Raw genomic sequence first — 22,218 nt, forward strand, 5'->3', positions numbered from 1 at the left:
GATAGGTCATAAGTTGTTTGCATAAACTCTCTCAAACACTGACATAAACGCTTATGCTATCAGATAAACTCAAATAAACTCTTCCAAACAGGGCTTTGTTAGTCACTATGCTGGTTGTTTTTTATTAATGATATTTTGTTTCATTTCAAAAAAAAACTCAGTCTGAACAAATTACTAATTCTTAAGTTGTAAGCGTTCATCCTATGTTCTTATTTTAGTTTATTTGAATTGAGAGACTCCCCCTTAGGCTTTGGTAAATAATGATGTATTGGTTGTGTTTTTATTAATGATATTTTGTTTCATTTGAAAAAAAAAAACTTAGTCTTAGCAAATTACAAATTAATTCTCAAGTTGTAAGAGTCATCTCCAATGCAAGGTTCTTAGTTCTTATTTCTGAGCTAAGAACTAAGAACTGAGTTCATAACCATTGGAGGGGCTGACGCGGAGTTCTTAGTTCTTAAAACTAAGAACTAGTTCTTATATAAGGAGTTCTACTTTTTAAGTTCTTAGCATAGAAAATTGATTTTTTTCTCTCTCATTCATCAACTAATTTAATTTAAGTATTGAATTAGCATTTAAATTTAAATCAAAATTAAATGAAAATAAAAAATATTACTAATCTATATATATATGTAAAGCTCACTTGAGCTTAGTAGCTTAGAATTAAATAGATTAAGCAATAAAGTGTTTTTAAGCTACATTAAGAAATGAAGTTGAACAAAAGGCTATTCATCTTAGTATTTCATAACAGCTTCCATAACTTGCATTATGAAAAAAAACTATTAAAAGGCCGTAACCTTCATTATGTAATAAAATGCTATTAAAAGGATGCATTTCTAGAACACATGATTTGAACGGTGAACCATTTCGTAACAACTTCAGTAACTAAGCTATTCAACTTATTAATTAAAAGATGGACATTTCTAGAACACAGGATGTGAACCATTTCTTAACAATTTTTGTAACTGAGACGGGCTATTCATATATTAACAGTTACCTCCTTGAGGAAATCACTCAGATTTCGTAACCTACATTATACAATTATATGGCAGTACTGCAACTTCCAAACTGATAAAAAAAATTAAAGACTTTTCAGCTACCTACATTAAAAAAAATACAATGGATTAAATTAAACTATGCATCTATTGTGTATCTCTATATAAACAAATCACTCACACACTTAAGTCATACATATCGACTCCATCAAAGTGAGAAAAAAATGGAAACAGTCACTAGCTATTTCAACAAGTATGTCATTTCTTATAACATTAGTTGATTGAAATTGAGAAGATTTTGATCAAGAATCGTAAGTAATATCTCATTGATTTTGATGGAATTCCATTGCCAGAACTCAGCAATAGAAACATTGGACAACACACTTATTAGAGAAGAGAAGCACGAAATATGTCACTCATTACTAAATGAGCAGCAAAGAGAAATATACAATCATGTTATACACGTGGTAACCACCAATATTGGAGGGCTCTACTTTGTTTACGACATGGAGGTACTAGAAAAAACTTTCTCTACAGGACAATCATTGCAAGACTAAGGGCTGGAAAAAAAATTTGCGTTTGCTGCTTCATCAGGTAGTTAACTACTTTATAGTCTCTCTTATGCTTTTCTATACTATTTTGTTCATCCAATTGAATCATTCAAATACATCATCATTTGTGTATCTATGTGACACAACTCATTAACATAAAAAAAACTAATACACAACACCTAACAGAAAGGAAACTTTTGCCAAGTTACCTTTCCAGCCAACAACAAAATGTGAACCACTGAAATTTCTATGATCACTGAATTTGTAAGTGTAAAATATAATACATCACTGTACTCTTCACTTAGGATTTCATAAGAATAGTAATCTTCCACTCCTCAATATTGTCCTACATATTTGTCATTATGGCTAAGTGGCTTGGTTACTCTTTATTGTTTAACCTATTGGTACTTGGGTATAGCACCCCTTGTGCTATTATATATGAATTTTTCCTTTCAAAAAAAAAATGGACAAAAAAATAGCAACCCAATTCAATCCATCAAAGAGAACAAATGTCCAACAACATAGAAATATACTTTAGACGTTGGTGCAAGTGACTTTAAAAGAACTTCGATCTTCATGCCACCTGAAGGTATGAAAAACGGTAGAAAGGGGGGGTTTGAATAACGTTTTCAGTACAAAACTACCACCTTAAAGATTTTAACAAATCTTTTCGAGAACTAAGTGCAAAAGATAAAGATAGAAAAGCACACAAGGATTTTATCCTGGTTCACTTGATAAATCACTCAAGCTACTCCAGTCCACCCGTTAAGGTGATTTCTTCCTTCTTAGAATGAAGGCAATCCACTAATCAGGTAAGAGTTACAACTGCACTTGAAACCTACAAGTGACTAACAATTACACTGACTTAGCTCACACTAAGATTCACTCTCTTAGTCTTCTCTAGGATCCGATCAACCTTGATCTCCTAAAGGAAAAATCAAACAACTGTTTGAGGTTGGTGTTTACAAGGGTTTGCTTCTGAATAAGCTGAGTGTAAACTAAATAAATTACAAGATGAAAGAAAGCTTAGAATATTTTGAATATCTTGCGCGTGTGTTGCTTCTTGTATATTTTTCTTCTTCTATTCTAGCCGCTTCTTTCAATCTTCAGCCTCTATATATACTCCAAGGATTAGGGTTGAGCGTTGCATGGAAAATGCTACCGTTGGAGGGCAGTTCTGGAAAATCCAGCTTCTGCTGTGGCTGAGAACGTTAGGTAGGTCGTCAGGAAGGTACACTTGCTTTTGTACTTGGATAGCGACTTGACCTTTTAACCTAGGAGACTTCTGATCAGAGGAATGCTTCGTATTGGAACTTGTGAAGCAGGTTGATCAGAGTCAGAGGGAAAGCACAGATCCTCTGACCATTGTATCTTCTGATTCTGAACTCAGAGGGAAGAACATGGCCTTCAGAGTTTCTTGCTTCTGGACTTCAGAGTTTCCACTATTCAGCTTCTGGATCTTCAGAGTCTTCTACACCATCGGAACATCTGAACCTTCAGTGTTTCTTGGTTGTCAGAACTTCTGGATCATCAGAGCTTCTAGCGACTGAGTCCTCATCAGAGTTTGTATAGCTTCAGATCTTCTGAAGCTTTTCCACTGTTCATACTGAACATGGTGAATGCGAAAGCGTTGCTTGGGTTACCCTTTATACACAGTGCTTCTGATTTGTGTGAAATTGAGTCAGGGTCAGAGCCTGTAAATAGCACACTCAGAAAAACACGTTAGAGTACCACAATTGTTCATATCAAAAGGTTAACTTGTAATCATCAAAACATAGAGTTGTACTACTAGATCAAAACTTGATCTTACACCACCAACACATCATTGGCCAAATTTGGAAGTACGTACCACTCAAAATGTTCCCTAGCACCAAATCTGGATCTATAAATAACTACAATGACCATACAATGAAAGAACAATTATAATAGAGAATAGGAAACAAATTTTAAAGATTTCAATCAATTGAAAAATATGACTTCAAATTGGCTCCAATTACATAAGTACTGAAGATACTTGCTTGGATTGCCACTGGCATAAAATTAGAAAACCAGTCTCAACGCCCCAAACCCAAAAGTAGTTACTTTTTTTTTTAAAATTCAAATTGTATAAAAGAAATTAAAGGAAGATCCAGTACATCAGATGGTGGCATCAAGCACACCTAGCAAACTAGAAAAACAGAAACTAACAAGTTACTTTTTCTTTTTAATATGCCTCTTCAACCACCTAAAATATGAGTTGTTTTTCTTAACTTTCCAAAATATGGGAACTGGAAAAAATAAGAAAAGAGGTAGCATCCTTACACTGATTACACCTGCTAAAATTAAGAGTAGAAAATGATAACGTAGCTAGAAACTTTAGTTGAGTTTATTTTTTTAAGACAATGGAGTGAAAGAAATTGTTACAATAATGGCACATTTTGACAAGGGAAGTTATTAAAGCACCTTTTTCAACTATGTTCTCAATAAGTAAGAAACTAACTATATATATAAGGGGTACAAAACCGTGGCATTTACACATCAGAACATTGAAAATGAAGGCTTATCTGGGATTTAGCAAAATGGGTTGTAAGAAATGAGACTGAGGGAAAATAGGAATAGAGAAACTTAACATGGATGCAGAGGGAACCGGCAATGATGGTGCCACCAAGGTATTTGAGGTACATGCTGATGGGTTTGGAAGGGTTTTTGGATTCGATGAAGAGGAGCAGAGCGATAACGACGTGGGTGGTATCGTGGGAGACGGATCCTTCGATGCAAATGATGTGCACCTTGATTCCAGTTGATTGTGCTTGTGCAATTCAGTTCTCCTTCCATGTAACACCTTTCTTCCAAATAGTTGCGTGCTTTACAGGATGCCTCACATGGCTGCCTTACCACCACTGGATTGAGGATTTTTCCGCTTTTTTATTTGATTAGGGCTTCTGTTGTTTTCTAATTCTATTATGTATTTTTCTAATGCTTCATTTACTTAATGATTTGTTAAAAAATCAATAGCTAAGCATTTTAAATTTTAATATTTGATAAATATAGTAATTATAAATATAATTAAGAAAAACTAAATAATATCAGTGATAACTAACTATGTAAAGTTATCACCTTGTGTTTTCTAGAGTAACACCACCAAATTGAATATACTTATTGTTGAGAAAGATGAAAAATATGCACAATATACTAAAAATGTAGTGCACAATAAAGTTTTAATGAACTTCTTCAATATAATTATAATTAATATGTATTTTGATATTTCAAAGTTTCTTCCATTTACATTTTTTTTTACCTCTATTTAAATTTAAATATCACAATTAAAAATTACTATTTAAAAAAAACCCGTGCAACGCACGGGTTTAATTTCTAGTATAATGGTATTGTAGAACTAGATGAATAGTTGGAAGAACTAAAAACTCATGGTTGGAGCAAAATCTGAAAGAGTTGCTTAAGCACATGTGACAGTTCGGGACCACATAAATAGTGTTAAGAACTAAAAAACTAGCATTGGAGATACTCTAAACGTGCTCTAAATTCTAGTACATCACTATTTACCAAAAGTGTTCATATGTGCAAAAAGGTAGTTAATAAGAACAATGTAGTAAATTCTTAAATATATATTTTTTCTTATATATTTGACCGGATGATGATGTATATTTTAGTAACACAGTTAAGGTGTTATTTATTCCAATGGTCGTGTGCCACTACTCCTATTCGTTAGTGCATGCGAGATATGGAGTGGGTGATGTTGAACTTTGATGGGGCATTCTCTTCGTCTAGGAATGTGGTAACTTGTGGGGGATTTGTAAGAGATCACTTTGATGCTTTTGTCCTTGATTGTTTGAAGAAGTTGGGTTCTTGTTCAACATAACATGCGAAGTTGTGGGACATCTTGTTGGATATGAGGTTGCTCCGTCAAAGAGATTAATCCAAAACGCTATCATTGAATCATATTTTTCATGCAGTGTTAATCATTTTTGCTTTCGTTGTGAAACTTCTCATTCGTGTGTGCTGTTGGTGGGTTATATCCGATCTGTTTTAGATAGTTTCGCTGAAGTTACTTAGAACCATATTTTTAGAGGGATGAATTTTGCTCTCATGATCTAGCTAAGAATAGTTTAGATTTATCAATGCTTTTTACTTTCTATGATGCTCCTCCTAATTTTAATTTTGTTCCTTTTCCACTATGAGCTATAATTTTTTTGCCCTATGCTTTGTTTGAATATCTTTTCAATATATGTGTTTTCCATGTACCCGTCAAAATTATTAGGCTATTAAATATGCAGAGATTTAATTACTACTTCTAAGTGGGCTAGTGGAGCAACATTACCCTTCACATGAAACTTTTGTCCTTGTATCTCTACCACTTGATTGATATATGGGTGGGGACATCATAAGGTTTCATGTGGCAATTGGGACTTGGTAATTAAGACTAGCTGTAAACCTTTCTCCATATTTGCAGAACTCGATGCAGAGAAATTCATCATCATCATGATTACGATCAATTGGAGTCCAAGTGGAGCATCTCTCCTCTCACGTATTGGTATTAATGCTCCAAATAATATGCCACTACCACTGCCAATGTCTTGCGTTGTTTTCTGCTTTAGCCTTTAATTTACTCCATACAAAAGGAACATGCTAGCTGGTGCAGGTGGTGAATATTGATAGCATATCGTAATCTAAGATTTGATTGTCCGTCGAGGTAAACTTACAGTAACTAATAATGATGGATATACGGATATATTAATTAAATAAATCACCTTATTAATCACAAAGCCTTGTGTTTTCTTTATGCCTTCGTTTTTTCTAAAAGTCTTCTTGACTTTTTGGGTTAATATATTTTTGTTATGATTTGGGTAGCCTTTTTGTTTGGGTTAGATGAACTGTGACAAAATGGCCATTCAATCTATATTTTTTTTTATAAGCAAAGATTTGTATTCAAATGTAGCACAAGGGGTGGTACAAAATAGAAAGTTTGGCAAGTAACTTCTCAGGCTAATGACAGTTAGAAAAGGAAAAGCAAAATGAAATTACAGAAATTGGGTAGGCAAAGGGTATATGAGGACTACATCATGCCTTTACCAATTTTATTCTTGACAAGTACTTCTTCAGATCAGATCACTATCTTCTCAAACACTAGCACCTTCTTCAATCCCACCTTTCACCCTTCTACATGGATTAATCAAACCCCTCTACTAAGCATGCTCTACCTCAGGGTTTCACACAGAGAATCCGGTGCAGACAAGTTTTATTTTGAATTTTATACATATGAAGAGTGTGATACACACAATTTCAACATGAAGGAACATGAGAGAAATTTCATATGAGAGGATACTAGTCCGGATTACGGATAACTTAGGGCTAGACATATAGTTACATTAGCAGAGAGCAGTTTTTATTAATATATCTATTACAGAAACAAAGTAGCTATTAATATTTAATAGTACATAATACAGATACATAAAGCGTCTTTTTAATTTTAAGGAGCAGCACATAAGTTACTAACACAGCAACTTTGAAAGCCTACTAGTGGTTGCATGACAGAAGTCAGAACATCAGGTTTTACCGTGTATTAAGCGCATAAGCACAAGATTCCTCTTCATTTCCATGTCCACAAGTAGAGGAAGAATCAAGTTATAAGAGCAACTACTTTTGCCACACAGCATAATTGTAGCCACAGGTTGATAGTGTCCACTCCCTCCCAGATGGACACCATGAACCATCTCCAATCTTCATACACACTTTCTCCCCGATTATTGCAGAGTATAGGTTATCATTGGCCTCCAGAATCCTGATAGGTGATCGACTATGAATACCTTGACGCTTGCGAATGTCAATCTGCAGTGGAATTCAAATTATCTAAGTGTCCGTGCTACTAGATTTCATAACTAATTCTGAAAAAATAGAAGCAAATACAAATATGCAGTATATGGTACTAGTTCTATTACTAACCAACTTGACAATCTCATTACGAAATGAGTTGCCCCAGTCATAAAAGTGGTCATAGAAAACCGTTGGTGTCCCAGGATGAGTCAATATGTATGCATAACCCTGCAATATTCAAAAGTTAGTAGTAGACAAAACATTGTATAAACATTAACAAACTCCATTTAACTAAAAATGCATGTGTAAATATTTTTGGGGGTTAGGAACTAAAGTTCAACAACTTTTGAATTTCCTGAAAGTATCTAACTCGCAAGTCACGACAACTTAGACCAGAACAGCTAGGGAGAGAAGAGAGCACAAGGACCTTCCCACGTCCTCTTGGATTCCAGAAACTCTCAAAATTACAAAAGATGATCATTTCTTTTAGTCTCATGGCAGTACAACAACAGTGGAAGTAACAATAAAGACCACAGGAAACCTTCTTCAAAATAATGCATGACTATACTTTTCCATTCATATAAGTTAAAAGAACAGCCTTTCTTTCTTGTTGCTACATGATTATTTATCAGCTCAAACATTTTCTATCAACCAGTTTGAAAATTTGACTGGAAAGAATTATTTTGAGAACATTATTATAGCCAGAAAAAGAAGTACCTCCATAATATGGTCTTTGGGGAAGGGCCAATGAGCCTGCACAGAGAGTGAAACAAGAGCGTAAACTCAAGATTTAATAGTTAAAATGGCATATTTGCATATTGGTGCAAGAATTCTCAGCAGAATTACAAAAGCAATAGAACTTAATTATTAAAAGACTGATTAACCAATAATCTTTAAGTCTCTCCTCTATTCTCGAATATTTCCATTTACATTGCAAATTGTATGTTTCAAAAGCATACTTAGTTTTCATAAATTCATTGCTCCAAAAATGAGCCTCTCTTTTCAGGTTGCCAGAAAGAGAAATTAGATATGCACACATAGATTTGGGCTGATTATACACCCTTTCCCCAGGATGCATTTCGTGCTCTAGAAATAAGAATAGTAACTGATCTTATTACCAATATTGTCCAAGAAGCATCTCATTCCCATGTATCATTTTATCATATAGTAAATGTAGTACCTGAGTTGAGCCGGTGTCATGATTATCTATAAATGTGACTGATCTTGAAGGCCACCACCCGACCACACCAGGTGGCTTCCCTTGAGGATCACGCAGACGCCAAAACTGTCCCTTGACAGCTTCCTACAAAGAAGTGCAATGGGAGAAAAGGGATCTGTGGTGAGAAATGTGATTTTAAATGAATCCAATAGCCAATACACTTGAGGTTATCAGATTTTGACGACTTTACAGATAGTGCTAACTCTTTGAATGGTAGAGAGAGGGGAAGAAAATAACTTCCATGTACATTTTTTCAAACGTTCATTTAACATACTAGGCACAGAATGTTGGGTACCTGAAGAATTCCCTTTGTTGTGAAGTCGAATGCAGTTGAAAGCTGTCCAGTGCCATCAATCCAATTGATTATTCGCTGCCTATGGCTATCTGCAGAGTGTGAATAAGTAAGCCAAAGGCTAGTTTAGTTGTAATTTGTAAATTCCTTTATCCAAATTACTAACAGTTTATAAAAGCTACAGATTTTAACTATATATTATATTTGATTTGAGGAATGAAAAAATATATTTAAGCACTGAACCTTGGTTATAGTCCAAAGCAGAACCCTTGTAGTTGCAAGAATCCCAGTACTCCCCAACAGAGAACAATGGCTTTGCTTCTTCGATGTATTCTTTCACATATTTTGGTGAAAACCTATAACAGGACAGAATTGAAAGGCATAAAACTATAAATCAACAAATCATGAGTACATAATGAAAAAAAACCAAGGGAAAACCTTATATATTAAACTCAAAAGGCATAACATGTGTTACCCTTTTGCAAAATCAAAACGAAAATCCTGAAAGCCTATGTTATAACGTAGCCATCGGAGCCATCCTATGATGTCCTTTCTCACAAAATCTTGAGTATGGTCAATATTGGGAAACCCTTGGAAAATGGCCCCCGTGTCTGGCTTACCCTGAAATAAACAATGCATAGATGCAACAGGATCATGAATGTAAGATTGAGATTGGAATTCATAATATGTGTGTTTTTTTTCTCTTTTTGGACAGTTAAAAAGAAATGGACGGAGTAACGAATATGCTACCAGTCCACCAGTAGATGATGTCACAGCATGTTCATCCCACGCTAATGGAATTCCATCAAAGCGATTATACATCCCTCCACGACCTTGGGTGGTACCAACACGATGATTGATAACAATGTCAGCCATTGCTCTGACTTTGCAGTTCTTCATCTTTTGAAGTAAAGCTTTTAACTGATACTCAGAACCATATTTACTATTAAGAGAGGAAAGGTTCTGTGGAGTGTAACCTGAAAAAGAGGGGAAAGACAAGAAAAATCATCATATTTACTATTATGCCTAATCCCTCTAAAGCTGTTAAGTGTTAACCTTCAGGTGAGAAGGAATGAGTTGGTGGCGGCAACCATGCTGAAGTAAATCCAGCTCTAGCTATGTCAGGAATTTTGCTTTCTAAATTCGCCCACCAATTGTACTTGTGAGACTCCCAGTTGAATGCCTGCAAAGGTTTTTCTTTTAAAAAATTTTAATTCTATTCTATGTAAAGTTCATAGCAGCCTTATATACTAAGAAAATGAGTATGATAATCAAATATGTCTTACAAGATCATCACAGCACTCACATCTTTGCAATTAATAAACAGCAAATACTTGAACAAATAAAGCCAAAAATGCCAAAACAGAAGTGAAATTAAGGATAATTTGGGTTTTCTATAATTAGTACTACATGATAATAATAACCACAACAATGATAATATCAGTATAGCACAAGCTTGCCTTGAAAGTTGTTGTATTATAAGTAAGCAACAAAGCCCAGAATCTCTAAAGTTTACCTGAAAAAGTATTTCTTTTCCATCTCGTAAGACTGTACCTGCGTGAAGAAGCATTCATCAATGATCTCAAGTTAAGCTTAATTCTAGGCTAGCCCACCTTACTAAATATGTTTTATAGAGTAACCGGCCGGGCAAGTTTTCATGGTTTTACAAAGCCCTTGATTAGAATAAGGTAAGGAGTGAAAATATGAAACTAGTAACCGAAGTCCATTTTCAGTGTAAGCAGTGAGCAGAGGAAAGTGATGTGATTGAAGCATAAAATTCTCAATTGGTTAGGAGTGAAAAGCATATATACCGAGATCATTTGTTTGAGTTGTTTGATCACTTGGGGGGGTTCTTTGAGTTTTTTGATCAGTTTGGCGTTGCTCTTCCTGCTAATCAATCAATAACAACCAACAAATAAGAACATAAATCTAAATTTAAAATAAAAACAGAAAGAATGAAGAGCATTTGTTGGATGCATACGCTGGCGGTGTTGCCCATGTTATGTGAAGTCAAAGATTAGGAATAGTGATTTAGAGAGAAAAGGCACCTGAAGTGCAGATTGAGTTGGGAAGGGAAGAGCGTGAGGCATTAGTATTAATAATAGGCAGAAAACACAAATATCTGCGGATTTGGAATCAACAAGGTAATAGAGAATTGGAATCAGCTTTTGAGTCGAGAGGGACACAAAATTCGGAGTGATAGAGAGTGGAGTGGGAATTCCAGACGTTGCTACTGCATTTCAACTTCTAGTTCCTTCTTCTATTCTCTCCTACAATACAAAGAAGCTTGAAGAGTAAGCTACCAATCAATACCGTTTACTTTGATTCACCGCGGTTCAGATTCCTGATAACAACTTCTCTTTTGTTTTTGTTCCCTTATCTCTGCCGCTAATACGACAATTTTTCGCTGCACCAATTCTCCACGCGTACGGGCCGTGTTTATAATTTTTTTTTTAAATGGAAAGTTAAAAACAACAAAACAAGAACATGGCTAAGAAGGAATAAACTCATAAACCCTCTCTAGAGATATATCCAAGAGTGTGATGTAAACCATAAAGTCGAACCAATTCTAGCAAGTTAAATGGTAGGGGTAGTATTAGTTTCTCTTGAAACATGATGAAGGCAAACTTTCCAATTGTGATTTGTGAAAGAATTAACAATCTTCAGGTAGTTTATTTCACGCACCTTTTCTAACGTTTATATCCTATAAGAGAAAACTAGAGAAAAAGTTTGATGCATCGACGGTGTAAAGTTTTTTTACACCGTCAACCAATCAGATTTTAAGGATGTGAGAAAATCTCTCTTTTCATTTAATTTCATTAATTGACATGTCACATCCTTAAAATCTGATTCGTTGACGGTGTAAAAAAACTTTACACCGTCGGTGCATCAAAATTAAACTCATCCTATAATATGTCGAGATGAAGCCTTAGGGCACCAATTTCCGCACAAATTGAATTTCGGCATAGAACCCACATCCCAAGCTCTGTACTGATTTCAATCAAATCTCTCATGTCTATTTTCTGCAGGCTTGTCACGCTTTGACTCCATCAATATTCAAAGCCACACAAAGTTTGCAAATGATGATGTAAAAATTCATAAATATTACATAAAGTTTTTTTATGATAATATTTAAAAATTATATACATGCTAGGAAGCAACATTTCTAATTTTCTATGCCTCGAGTACAATGTTAGCAGAGATAAAGTTGTTGCATTGACGCTTGAATGCAATGTTTTTTTACGGTTGAATGCAATGTTAAATGAGTAAGAATTCTCACATTTTCATGGACGAATGTAAGTACAGAAGCAAGCCCATAATTGCTTGATTAGTTTTTGTTTTTGGAATATTGGTTCTTTGACAGATAAATCTATGGATGTGGTGGATAATAGACACTATGATTTTGTGATAGATTAACATAATGAGCCTTCAGAAAACTAAATGAGTTGAGGAAAAAAGAATGTAATGTGTGTTATAAGGTTAAGGGACCAAATCTTATGTAGAAAGTAGGACAGCATATGGGTTGAGTTGGGTAAATTTTTAGGCTAATCGGGATCCAAATCGATCAAAACTGTTTCGGTTGATTTGGGTTGGATTTCGTGAATTTTCAACTACAAACCCGAACCAACCCAATCCGACAATCTTCGGGTTGGTTTGGACGAATTGATTGAAACACTATATTAAAATAAAAATAAATTTGGAATATTGAAAAACAAGTACTCCCAAGTCTCCAACACGTCATGCAATTACATCATATGTTGCCTTTCAATTTGGTTGACCCGACTCATGTGCACCCCTAGATAATGTTAAGCATATCACCTCAAGATTAATTTCAAAACACTAATTATGAATTGTGTAAGAAATTTTATTACTGAAATTGAATCTCTTACTCTTTTTTTTTGAAGGTAATCCCTTACTTTCTTTGATAACATTTCTTTGATAACATAGCATTGGAATTATGTCAAAATCCGTTTGCATCATTATAAATATGAAAAGAAACACACATTAACATTATAACAAAAAGTATTATAGTGGGCCAATCAACCCATGAAGTCCAATCGACCCACAAAAAAAGAAAGAAAAAACCATGATGTCTTTTCCTTTAATGAGGGTAGTTAGTAATAATAGAGATAAAGCAGCAAAACGAAGGCGCATTGCATTCTTGAGGTGGATAACATTAGAAAGAAAACAACAGTCAACAAACAGGGAGAGCTGGATTTGCCACCCCAACTATTAGATTTTACACCCTCAATTTTTGGATTTTCAAGTTCCGAATTACTTCGGAATCTTATATTCCGAAATTAATTTGTGATTTGTAGTGCAAAATACATGTAACACCCCACTTTTGAGTGAAAAAAACTTCGGAAACTAAGTTTCCGTAAGTGGGGTGGTATTTCTAATGAGTGAGGTGTCAAATCTAATAATCGTCAACAAGACAAGAACGGGCATTTCCTCTGGTACAAGCAAAAAAATCTTGGGTCAAATACAGGAGTGACGTGTACCAGTAGGAAATTTACACTTGGATTATTTATTAATTATATATTGAATTTCTTAAAACTCTGAATCAACCATTTTAGGTTTATTGTAGCTATAAACTAAACCCAGAACCTTCTATTTTTCAAATTCAGCCCTTATGTTAGGTGAAAAATGTGGATGTTGAATGAGATGATTTTTTCACCTTCTTTTCATTTTGTCACTGGTTTTAGGGTTCTATCTGTTCTTCTGATTTGGCCGCCACACCTTCTGGGTTCGAATTGGCATCACGTTCTAGGTTCCCTTCGCCTCTGGTTTTCCAATTGTGATCAATTCGCCTCACCTTCTGTGCAAATCAACACTAATTTCTGCCTCGACAATCCTACTTTGCCTCACATTTCGCAGTCTCAAGCTGTACTCTTCTGGAATTTTCGGATCTCACTGAAATCTTATATCAACAGGGAATCCAACGATCTTCGAAGGTGAACACAGAGAAAACGGGACCGAAGTATCGTAGAGCGGCTGATCCAGGGCGATAGCGGTGAGGCTTCTCGACTCCGCCCATTGTTGGAGCATGAGTTGCGCGCAGCTGTGCGATTAGGAGAATTTTTTTTATGGAATTAGGAGAAATTATTTTCAATTGCGCCCAATCCTATTGTAAATTATTTTCGATCTCTATTATTCGGTTGAAACCTTTTATCTGTTGTTGTTAATCTAATCTGTTTCAAATTGCTTCTCGTTCCCACAGGCGGTGGGTTGGGAATTCTACAACAGCTTAAGATTCTTTGGGAATTTTCAATGGTTTTTACTTTTTAGTAAGGGATTTAATGATTTTTCAAGGATTTCTGGGTCTGAAAGTGGAAATGGAATGCATTGATTTCTGATAATGAGTGTTGGAAAAAAATGAAGGACACGAAGAAACGTATGAAGACGAATAACATAGTGGGGTCAATACTAAATTAACTAATTAAATGTGGGATCATTAAGTAAATATTGAATGAATGGGTGTATAATAGAAAATATTGTCCAGTCATCACTCACTTATCCATGTCATTTTAGATGCTTATTTTACTGGTACATCTCACTCATGTAGCCTACATTCACTTGAATTTATGGGCACCCAAGCATGCACCACAAGAACAAGAGTAGAGCAGTGTTTAGAAATGGCGACGCCAGTGAAAGTGTACGGACCAGCCTTATCCACCGCCGTGTCGAGGGTGTTGGCATGTCTCCACGAGAAAGACACCCAATTCCAACTCATCCCAATCAACATGTCCAAAAGGGAACACAAAAACCCTGATTTCCTCAAGATTCATCCCTTTGGCCAAGTACCAGCATTTGAGGATGAGGACATTTCCCTCTTCGGTAAGCTCACTCAACTTCCAACATTCATTTCTTTTCTAATTTTCCAACAGAAACTAAAAGGAAGCAACATGTATATGAAAAACCTGCAGAATCGAGAGCGATATGCAGGTACATTTGTGAGAAACACAAGGAGAAAGGGAACAAGGAACTGTACGGAACGAACCCGTTGGCAAAGGCCTCCATAGATCAGTGGTTGGAGGCAGAAGGCCAGAGCTTCAACCCACCTTCTTCAACTCTGGTATTTCAGCTCGCATTTGCTCCGCGGATGAAGATTCCGCAGGATGAAGGAGCGATCAAGCAGAACCAGGAGAAGCTTGCGAAAGTGCTTGATGTCTACGATAAGAGGCTCGGAGAGACACGTTTCTTGGCAGGGGATGAGTTCTCTCTGGCTGATCTTTCTCATCTTCCGAATATTCACTATCTGGTCTCTGCGGATGCCGACACCGCTTCCCTCTTCACTTCTTCCTCTAGGAACAACGTCTCCAGGTGGTGGTCTGACATCTCCTCCCGTGACTCCTGGATCAAAACCGTTGATCTGCAACGAGCTCGTTGAGTTTCACATGTGTTCGGATTTCACTACTCTTGTAACATCTTATCTGTTTCTTTAGTTTCTTCCAAATCTTAAATAAATGCTTTTGCTTGTCAAGTTTATTTGTGTTTCGACAAGTGCCTATTTGGAAATCCCTTCTATACCATGAGAAGATGTTTCTAAGCAGTTTCTGAGTGTTTAGAATTGATTTTGAGAAAATAGAAACTGATATAAACATATGCTAGTAATTTATTTGGATAAACAAAATCTAATTTTTGGAATTTTGGTTGAAATTGTTAAACTAGTGCTTTAGCTTAGAAATCATCATTTGTATGCTAGGGAGAGAATTGCAGTAAATAAGAATTTATGGATCTTCCCATCTATTCTTTTCTTGCTGAGAGTAGAAAGGAAGAAAATAAAGTAGTCAAGGGGGACTAATTTGTGAATTGTAAGGCGGTTATTTCTGTTGAGTTTTAAGGGAAAGTATTTTATGCTACATGTAGGGTAGAAGTTTGTGAAACCATTTCTTTTTCTTTTATGTATGTAAGCTTGTTGAGCTCATCATGTCATCTCTGTTCAGATCTATATAATGAGAAACTTCTCTAGTTTCATTCTTTGTTCTTCTACTTTTTTTTTCTTTCATGTCGATTGGCTTAGAGTTATGAGCTGCAATCATTGTGGGAAAATCAAATTCCTTATCTCATTGATCAAGTTCCCTTTGTCGATCTAGGAATTTCCCTTTTGTCCCCATTACGCTAGTTAAACCTCATTTGCCCCTCTATACTCTAGACCCAAGATTATTAATTTAGTATATAAATCTGTCATCTACACTTTAGTATCTGTATATTAGATTATGTACAAAAAAAAAAACTAATTCAAGCTTGCTTGCTCTAAATCATTTTAAGTTTTTAATAACAAAAATTATAAACAGGCAAAAACAAAAGATCAAGATGCTCTGAATCTTTAGTTCAAAAAGAAAAAGTTGAAATAAGAGAAATTCATCTCATCACCATCAACAGGCAAAAACACTGAAAATAGATCAAGATGCTCCGAAAATCTTTAGTCTCTAGCATTGTGGTTGGTGAGTTCACCAATGTTAACCTCTTTCCATGTCAACCTTCTGCATCTGCATAACTTTTTACTTTGGTTAACTTAACACTAGCCAAAACAAATCTGAAAGGAAAAGAGAACCTTTTTGTTTTTGGTCAACAGTTCAACTTTCATTCATGGAAAAAGGCCTCAGGCCCAAGTACAAGCTGTTTTTGGTCAAATAAAAATACTGTCTAAGAGTAGAACCTGAGGAAAGGGGAGTGTCGTGGGATTAGTTTGATGGGTCGAGCCCTATTATTTGATGGGCCTTTCTTTAATTAGTCTTTCATCGTAGATACGCATCACATATTTTAAAAAAAGGAATGGATAGTTTTGAACCACCCAAAAAATAAGAAGACAAATGTAAAGAGGATAGTTATTGCTCTGCCTTAAAGAGAAGGTGCCACCTAATATGCACCACTTTTTAGTGGTGCAACTTTGCACCACTATACCAATTGTCCATTTTACCCCTGTTAAAAAAATTATTTTATAAAAAGAAAAAAATATTGGTATTACCGGATGAATTTTGATGGGATTAATTTTTTGAACAGGGGTAAAATGGACAATTAACATAGTGGTGCAAAGTTACACCACTAAAAAGTGGTGCATATTAGGTGGACCATAAAGAGAATCTAGTTATTCCAAGATTAAGATGTAATATAATTTGAAGTCCAATTGTAAGGTATGGAATACTGTTTTAAAAAATTTAAGAATTACAGGATAAAGTATTTGGCCGAGTAAGACCAAAAGAAGGATTGCAGACAACTTATTATTTTTTACACCTTTTAACCATGGGCTCTCACTAGTCCATAGATTTTCATTCTGAAACTAAGATGAAAATGAAGCCATTGATTTTTATGAACAATAGTTTTTTTTAAGACAAATATCCTTGGAGGTAATTGATAGAAGAGTCATCTCTAACGAGCTTTTATTATTGGTTCATTATCTATTCAATAGCCACAAAAAATTGTTGGACTCTCTTCAACTGAATCAAGTAAGCCTGAAAATATGGATAATTAGTGCTAGTCACTTTATTTCTGTCTTCAGTTATCTTTTAATATTCTAGAACATTCTTAGAAGTGAGATGATATCACATGTAGGCTCTCTTTATCCTAAGACCGGTTATAATGGTGCGTTGGAGCCTTACAATGGGGCGTTGAATCCCCTGTTGAACATTCAGTAGCTAGTTGAATTTTTCAGCTGGTTGAATGAATAGGGAGTGGGGGCCATTTAATACAGGCAAAATTTTATATATCCTAATTATTATTTGTGGTCAATTATTTCGTAGTAAATTAATTTTTTTTTTATTTTTTTTTCACCAATATTCATATTTTTTTTGTCTATAAATAGAGACTTGTTCATTTGATTTGGACACAGGAAAAAAAAAAACCAACATTTTTTCCTCTAGTTTTTCTATTTAGTCTCCAATAAACTCTTGTTTGTAAATTAATCTATCTATCTATCTATCTATCTATAATCTATAATCTATCTATAATATATATAATATAATATAATATATATAAAAGTAAAGTTTCTGCAGCCTTTTGGGCAAAAAAGTCGTTTAACAATTTATTACAAAACTATGAAAGCTGGGCATGGATATTTTTGTAAAAAAGCATTTTATTTCACTCAGATTGGATCTCAGCCGTTGATTCATTGTATCAGTTTCACTCTTTCATTCTATTTCATCTGAAACCTTTCTCCTTCTCTGAGTTGTTTCTCTACTAAAACGCTTTTCACTTTATATCTGCCCTTCTCCTTCTCTGAGCAGTTTCTCTAGGGTTTCGAATATATAAAATCAGCCAAGGATTCGCATTCTTCCTCAGAGGATTTCATGTATCTGACCATCTCTGCTTCAGTCAAGGATCCGCTGCAATCAGGATTGACATGGGAATTCAGGGCTTCCGCAATCTCCATGTCCGCTTGGAAGTCAGGATTCGCATGAAGAAATAGAGGCTTTAAATTGCTTCACGTTCTTCTTTTCTTCATTTTCTCTCTAGGGTTCCGAAATTGACAGATTTGGGAGAGAGGCTTTCTGCAATTTTTCAGGTTTGTTTCTCTTTCTCGCATCTGGGATTCATTCTTCCTCCATATTAGCTTCTTTTTCTTCGCTTTCATATGCGGTGTTAAGCCATTATCATATAAACTAGCATATGCATTTCACTCCTTCTCCATAGTTACAATCAATCATTTCGATTGTAGTTTATACTCTTTTTTCCATTGTTGGCTGATAATTTCATAAAATTTGTTATGAATTAACCTCATCAATTTTAACTCGAATTGTAGTTTTGGGTGCTGCAATTTCACCTTCGCAGGTTGCAATGCTGAGATTTAGGGGTAATAATTTCCCCCGTTCTTAAATTCATGGAATGCATTATAATTAGGTGTTAGTACTTACTGTTTATACTCTTCTATTCCATTTTGGGTGCTGCAAGTTTTTAACTCTTTGTTGCCTATTCTTTCTTTGGTTTTAAGGGTTTGATGGAACAAGACCTAAGTAAGTGAGATGTGATAAAATGGCATCCGCCATCTCCTGAAGTCACATCTTAGCAAGCTACTATTAATATCAGTAATACATTCTCCCACATTTGTGGTACATTTGTTTCCAATTTGTTGCAGCAACAATAACCTTTTGCATTGATGGCTGTTAATCTTGATTCCTGATTATGGTAACCTTTTGAGGCACCATAGGCCATTTGGCACATGGAAAGTCAATAGTAGTGAAAACAATATATATCGTTGTGGTTATATTGTAGCTGTGTTTGGTTGTGTTAGTTATTGTTTGTTGTTCATGATGTAGTCTATCAACATGATGTTTTGCTTAGGATAGCTTAGTCTGTGCAGTCTATCTGCAGTTCTATTCAAGGATAGCTTCATCTCTATATTTTTGTATTACTAAATTTGATATGGTTTGTAGAATATTAAAATAGTGAAGAAGAGTGTCTGCTTAATGAGTTTGTATTTTTAGCTAGGTACAAGAGTTTAGGGTGTGTGCTTAGAGTTGACAATATTGTATGTCCTATGCTGTCTTCACACTTTAGACTATCTTTTATGTGATCTTGCTAAGAGTTTTAGTTTTGTAGCATGTTGTGTCATCAGTTCATTTTTAATGAAGATAGGTGACTACTACTTTAGGTCCAGGTCCTTGGTTAAAAGAAGTGGCCAAAACTGTCATTTGGTTTAAGTGCAATCAAAGCACTATTTAGAAGTACTATAAGAATAGTAAAGGCAATGTTTTGGCCAAAGATGTCGATTTAAGTTTCTAATATGAATGTTATTCTGTCTGTTCAGTCCCTATGTCTTTTAACTAATTCCTTCATTAAAGAATCATTCTCACTCTTTTCAGGTTATATCACTGTTAATGAAGACCGTGGGAGGGCCCTTTTCTATTGGTTCTTTGAAGCTCAATCTGAATCATGCAAAAAGTCTCTACTTCTCTAGCTCTATGGAAGTCTGTGGTTATCTATTTGCTAAGTAATTTGACCGATTATGCTTGCTATTTGAATTCTTATAACTTTGTTATGTTATTAAACTCTGAATCATGATTCATTTAACTCCAGATATATACTGATTCTGGAGAAGCAAATATTCCATCTATTCTAGATTATGTGAGAACTTCCATTGAGGTAATTCTAACCTCGACCTCTTTAAAGTAACTGAAGATTAATATTTCCTATTGCTGCAAGCCTGCTACCTTATTAACTGAAAAATTGTTAAGATTTGTTTTTAGCTTTCTCAAGCACCTTTTTTTAAGATGTGCTTGCATGTCTATATGTCATCTAATACTATCCAATATGTTTAATATTAGTCAAATTTGTCATTTTCTGACACTTTTATTATAAATTGTTCCATTTAATTCTGACTATAAGTTGAATGAATTGACTGAACATTTTAGTAAAATTTCTAACAGTGAACTAAATATCAAGGGAGCTTCCTTATCCAACCAACTTATGAGGTGAAAGAACAATCCCTGCTCCATCAGAGGAGCTATCAGAAAATTAGAGCACCGCATGGGTAATTCTCTAATTCCTTTATCTTTTCATTTTTTCACTACTTTCAATATGCATTTGTGTTATGCAGAATAAAGATATCAGTTATTCTTTATTTTATTTTATTTTTGAAAGGATTTATTCTTTATTGATTGTACCAAGTGTTTCCTTTTCACTATTTATTGCACTGCTATCTATGAGTTCCTTTTGTGCGTGAGGTCTAAAACACTTAGAACTCCTGTTTTCTTCTTCTTTTTTGCTCACAAGAAACTGCTTCCATAAATCATTACTTACAGTTGAAATTTTTTGTATGGTTATTTCTATAATTATGTCATTTATTGTAGAGAATCAATCATGGCCGTGAGTTGGTTTTTATATTGACCAATTATTCTTGATCCTCACACCCTATCCTTATGTTGAAAACAACCTCTCTTTTCTTGCCTTTTTCACCTTTGTTTATGCAAATTGGTCTGTCACTTTTGCAGCTCTCATTCTTCACCATAGCAATACAAACACCAATCGCTCCATAGTCCATCAAGTTGTTGTTACAAACACATAACACTTTGATCGGTTCCTCAAGTTGAACCTGTCCTCCAAGCCAGCTTCCCTGTGCTTCTGTTTTAGACATCCAAATGGTTCAATTTCTTCTCCTCTACCATCCGAACGGTTTCTCAAGTTTAACCTGTCTTCCAAGCCAGGTTCACCTCCCCTTTTACCCAGATGGTTTTCGATCGCTAAGGTTTAGGATCCCCTCCATGCTTCTGTCACTTTGACCTGCCACCTTCATGGCCTGGATCAGATGAGTAACTCTGTTGTTGTTCACTTCCTTTCCTTCTTTGGTTTCATTTTGTGTTTCACCACCATAATGATTATTTTGGTATTTATTGATGAGACTCCCTTCTGCATTCTCTGAAACCAGGGCTTGCAGGGTCAAAAATTAACCCCTTTCAGAGACCAGAGAAATGGTTTGATGGTGGCAGGGTATTGGTCATGTGATGCCCAGATCACTGGTGCGTACACAGGTTTTGTTCGCGACTTTCTTGCATCTTGCATACCCTGGCATTAGTTGTTCTCTTTCGCTTTGATTTATATTTTGCATTCACCATTTGATCCATTCACCACCTTTGGTTCTTTTTACTTATTCTACAGGCAGCGCAGAGATGTAGGTGGAGGTGCTTATTTCACTCTCCTCCAATTTACACACAACTTTATGGGAAAACACTGTCCTAGATGGCGAGAAAAATGAAATCAGAGAGAACCAAAGATGAAGAGAAGATCCTTCTTCATGCATAGTGCATTGAGAAGATCCTTCTTCATTTCCTTCCTACTATTAGAAACTTTGATAAGATCCTTCTTAATGCTATGTATATCTTTTCAACTTTTGAGTTGTAATGAAGGGATTTTTTTAAAGTGTGTTTTCTTTGCCTTAATGTTTTTAGGGTGAGTTTTAAGTCAGTTGTAGAAATTTCCTGTTTTAGTTATTATGTGAGTGAAGAATTTGTAAATCACATATTTAATATTTATGGAAGTATGAAAATAAGGGGTGTTTTCAAATTGGCATTGCACTGTCTCATTTTCAAAGTGGGTGGCAAGGTTGTTATCATAGTCAGTGTCATTCCTTGATGCAGCATATTCCATAGTGGGTTCTTAAGTGGCAGGTTTGTAGAAGAGAGTGTTGATCTTGCCCTTGATGATAGTTGTAATAGTTGCAATTAATTAGTTTATTCATCATGAGAAAATAATAGGACACATCGACACATAGTCATGGTTATGATAGCAATCTTCAACTCTTCCTTAATAATGAACCACTTAATTCAATGGCATAGAAATCATTTCCACTACATGGGAATCATTGATTTAAAAAAATTATGTAATTTCTCTTTGGTCTTGGCCAATATATCACCACAT

At 35.1% G+C, this 22,218-nt stretch overlaps 2 protein-coding genes and 1 long non-coding RNA gene across 15 annotated transcripts; 2 read left to right on the forward strand and 1 right to left on the reverse strand.

Moving 5' to 3' along the window:
• Window positions 1-6,767: 6,767 nt before the first annotated feature.
• LOC130718168 (probable alpha-amylase 2) lies at window positions 6,768-11,196 on the reverse strand. Of its 8 annotated transcripts, none has more exons than XM_057568673.1 (12): window positions 10,914-11,196; window positions 10,677-10,752; window positions 10,382-10,413; window positions 9,922-10,048; window positions 9,616-9,842; window positions 9,341-9,486; window positions 9,109-9,221; window positions 8,869-8,957; window positions 8,535-8,657; window positions 8,072-8,107; window positions 7,484-7,582; window positions 6,768-7,369 (listed from the first exon to the last, which is right to left on the reverse strand). In XM_057568673.1, exons 1-12 carry the CDS (start codon window positions 10,953-10,955, stop codon window positions 7,178-7,180), a joined length of 1,302 nt encoding a protein of 433 aa, XP_057424656.1. In that variant the 5' UTR covers window positions 10,956-11,196; the 3' UTR covers window positions 6,768-7,177. The 8 variants fall into 8 exon arrangements, with proteins under 8 accessions (XP_057424656.1, XP_057424655.1, XP_057424661.1 ...); XM_057568672.1 differs by having other exon boundaries at window positions 10,677-10,755; XM_057568678.1 differs by having other exon boundaries at window positions 10,847-11,195.
• Window positions 11,197-14,321: 3,125 nt separating this feature from the next.
• On the forward strand, window positions 14,322-15,352 carry LOC130718535 (glutathione S-transferase-like). Its single transcript, XM_057569135.1, has 2 exons — window positions 14,322-14,703; window positions 14,793-15,352. The coding sequence occupies exons 1-2, from the start codon at window positions 14,451-14,453 to the stop codon at window positions 15,254-15,256; spliced, it is 717 nt and encodes a 238-aa protein (XP_057425118.1). The 5' UTR covers window positions 14,322-14,450; the 3' UTR covers window positions 15,257-15,352.
• A 2,667-nt stretch (window positions 15,353-18,019) lies between these two features.
• LOC130718872 (uncharacterized) lies at window positions 18,020-21,864 on the forward strand. Of its 6 annotated transcripts, none has more exons than XR_009012849.1 (8): window positions 18,020-18,370; window positions 18,608-18,705; window positions 18,797-18,890; window positions 19,668-19,795; window positions 19,882-19,947; window positions 20,232-20,335; window positions 20,796-21,320; window positions 21,460-21,864. It is a non-coding gene; the product is annotated as an uncharacterized LOC130718872 (long non-coding RNA). The 6 variants fall into 6 exon arrangements; XR_009012845.1 differs by having other exon boundaries at window positions 18,608-18,658; window positions 20,796-21,332; XR_009012846.1 differs by having other exon boundaries at window positions 18,021-18,370; window positions 18,608-18,658.
• The last annotated feature ends 354 nt before the right edge of the window (window positions 21,865-22,218 follow it).

The sequence above is a fragment of the Lotus japonicus genome, chromosome 5, assembly GCF_012489685.1.
Source record: "Lotus japonicus ecotype B-129 chromosome 5, LjGifu_v1.2".
Lineage (NCBI taxonomy): Eukaryota > Viridiplantae > Streptophyta > Magnoliopsida > Fabales > Fabaceae > Lotus > Lotus japonicus.

Excerpts from the sequence above, each read along its gene's own strand:
- LOC130718168 (XM_057568670.1), bottom strand. The coding sequence starts at position 10,955 with ATGCCTCACGCTCTTCCCTTCCCAACTCAATCTGCACTTCAG. Across the intron at positions 10,420-10,676 it reads AACTCAAACAAATGATCTCG|GTACAGTCTTACGAGATGGA; the intron begins GTATATATGCTT and ends TTCTTCACGCAG. Across the intron at positions 10,049-10,381 it reads GAAAAGAAATACTTTTTCAG|GCATTCAACTGGGAGTCTCA; the intron begins GTAAACTTTAGA and ends AAACCTTTGCAG.
- LOC130718535 (XM_057569135.1), top strand. The coding sequence starts at position 14,451 with ATGGGCACCCAAGCATGCACCACAAGAACAAGAGTAGAGCAGTGTTTA. Across the intron at positions 14,704-14,792 it reads TGAGGACATTTCCCTCTTCG|AATCGAGAGCGATATGCAGG; the intron begins GTAAGCTCACTC and ends AAAAACCTGCAG.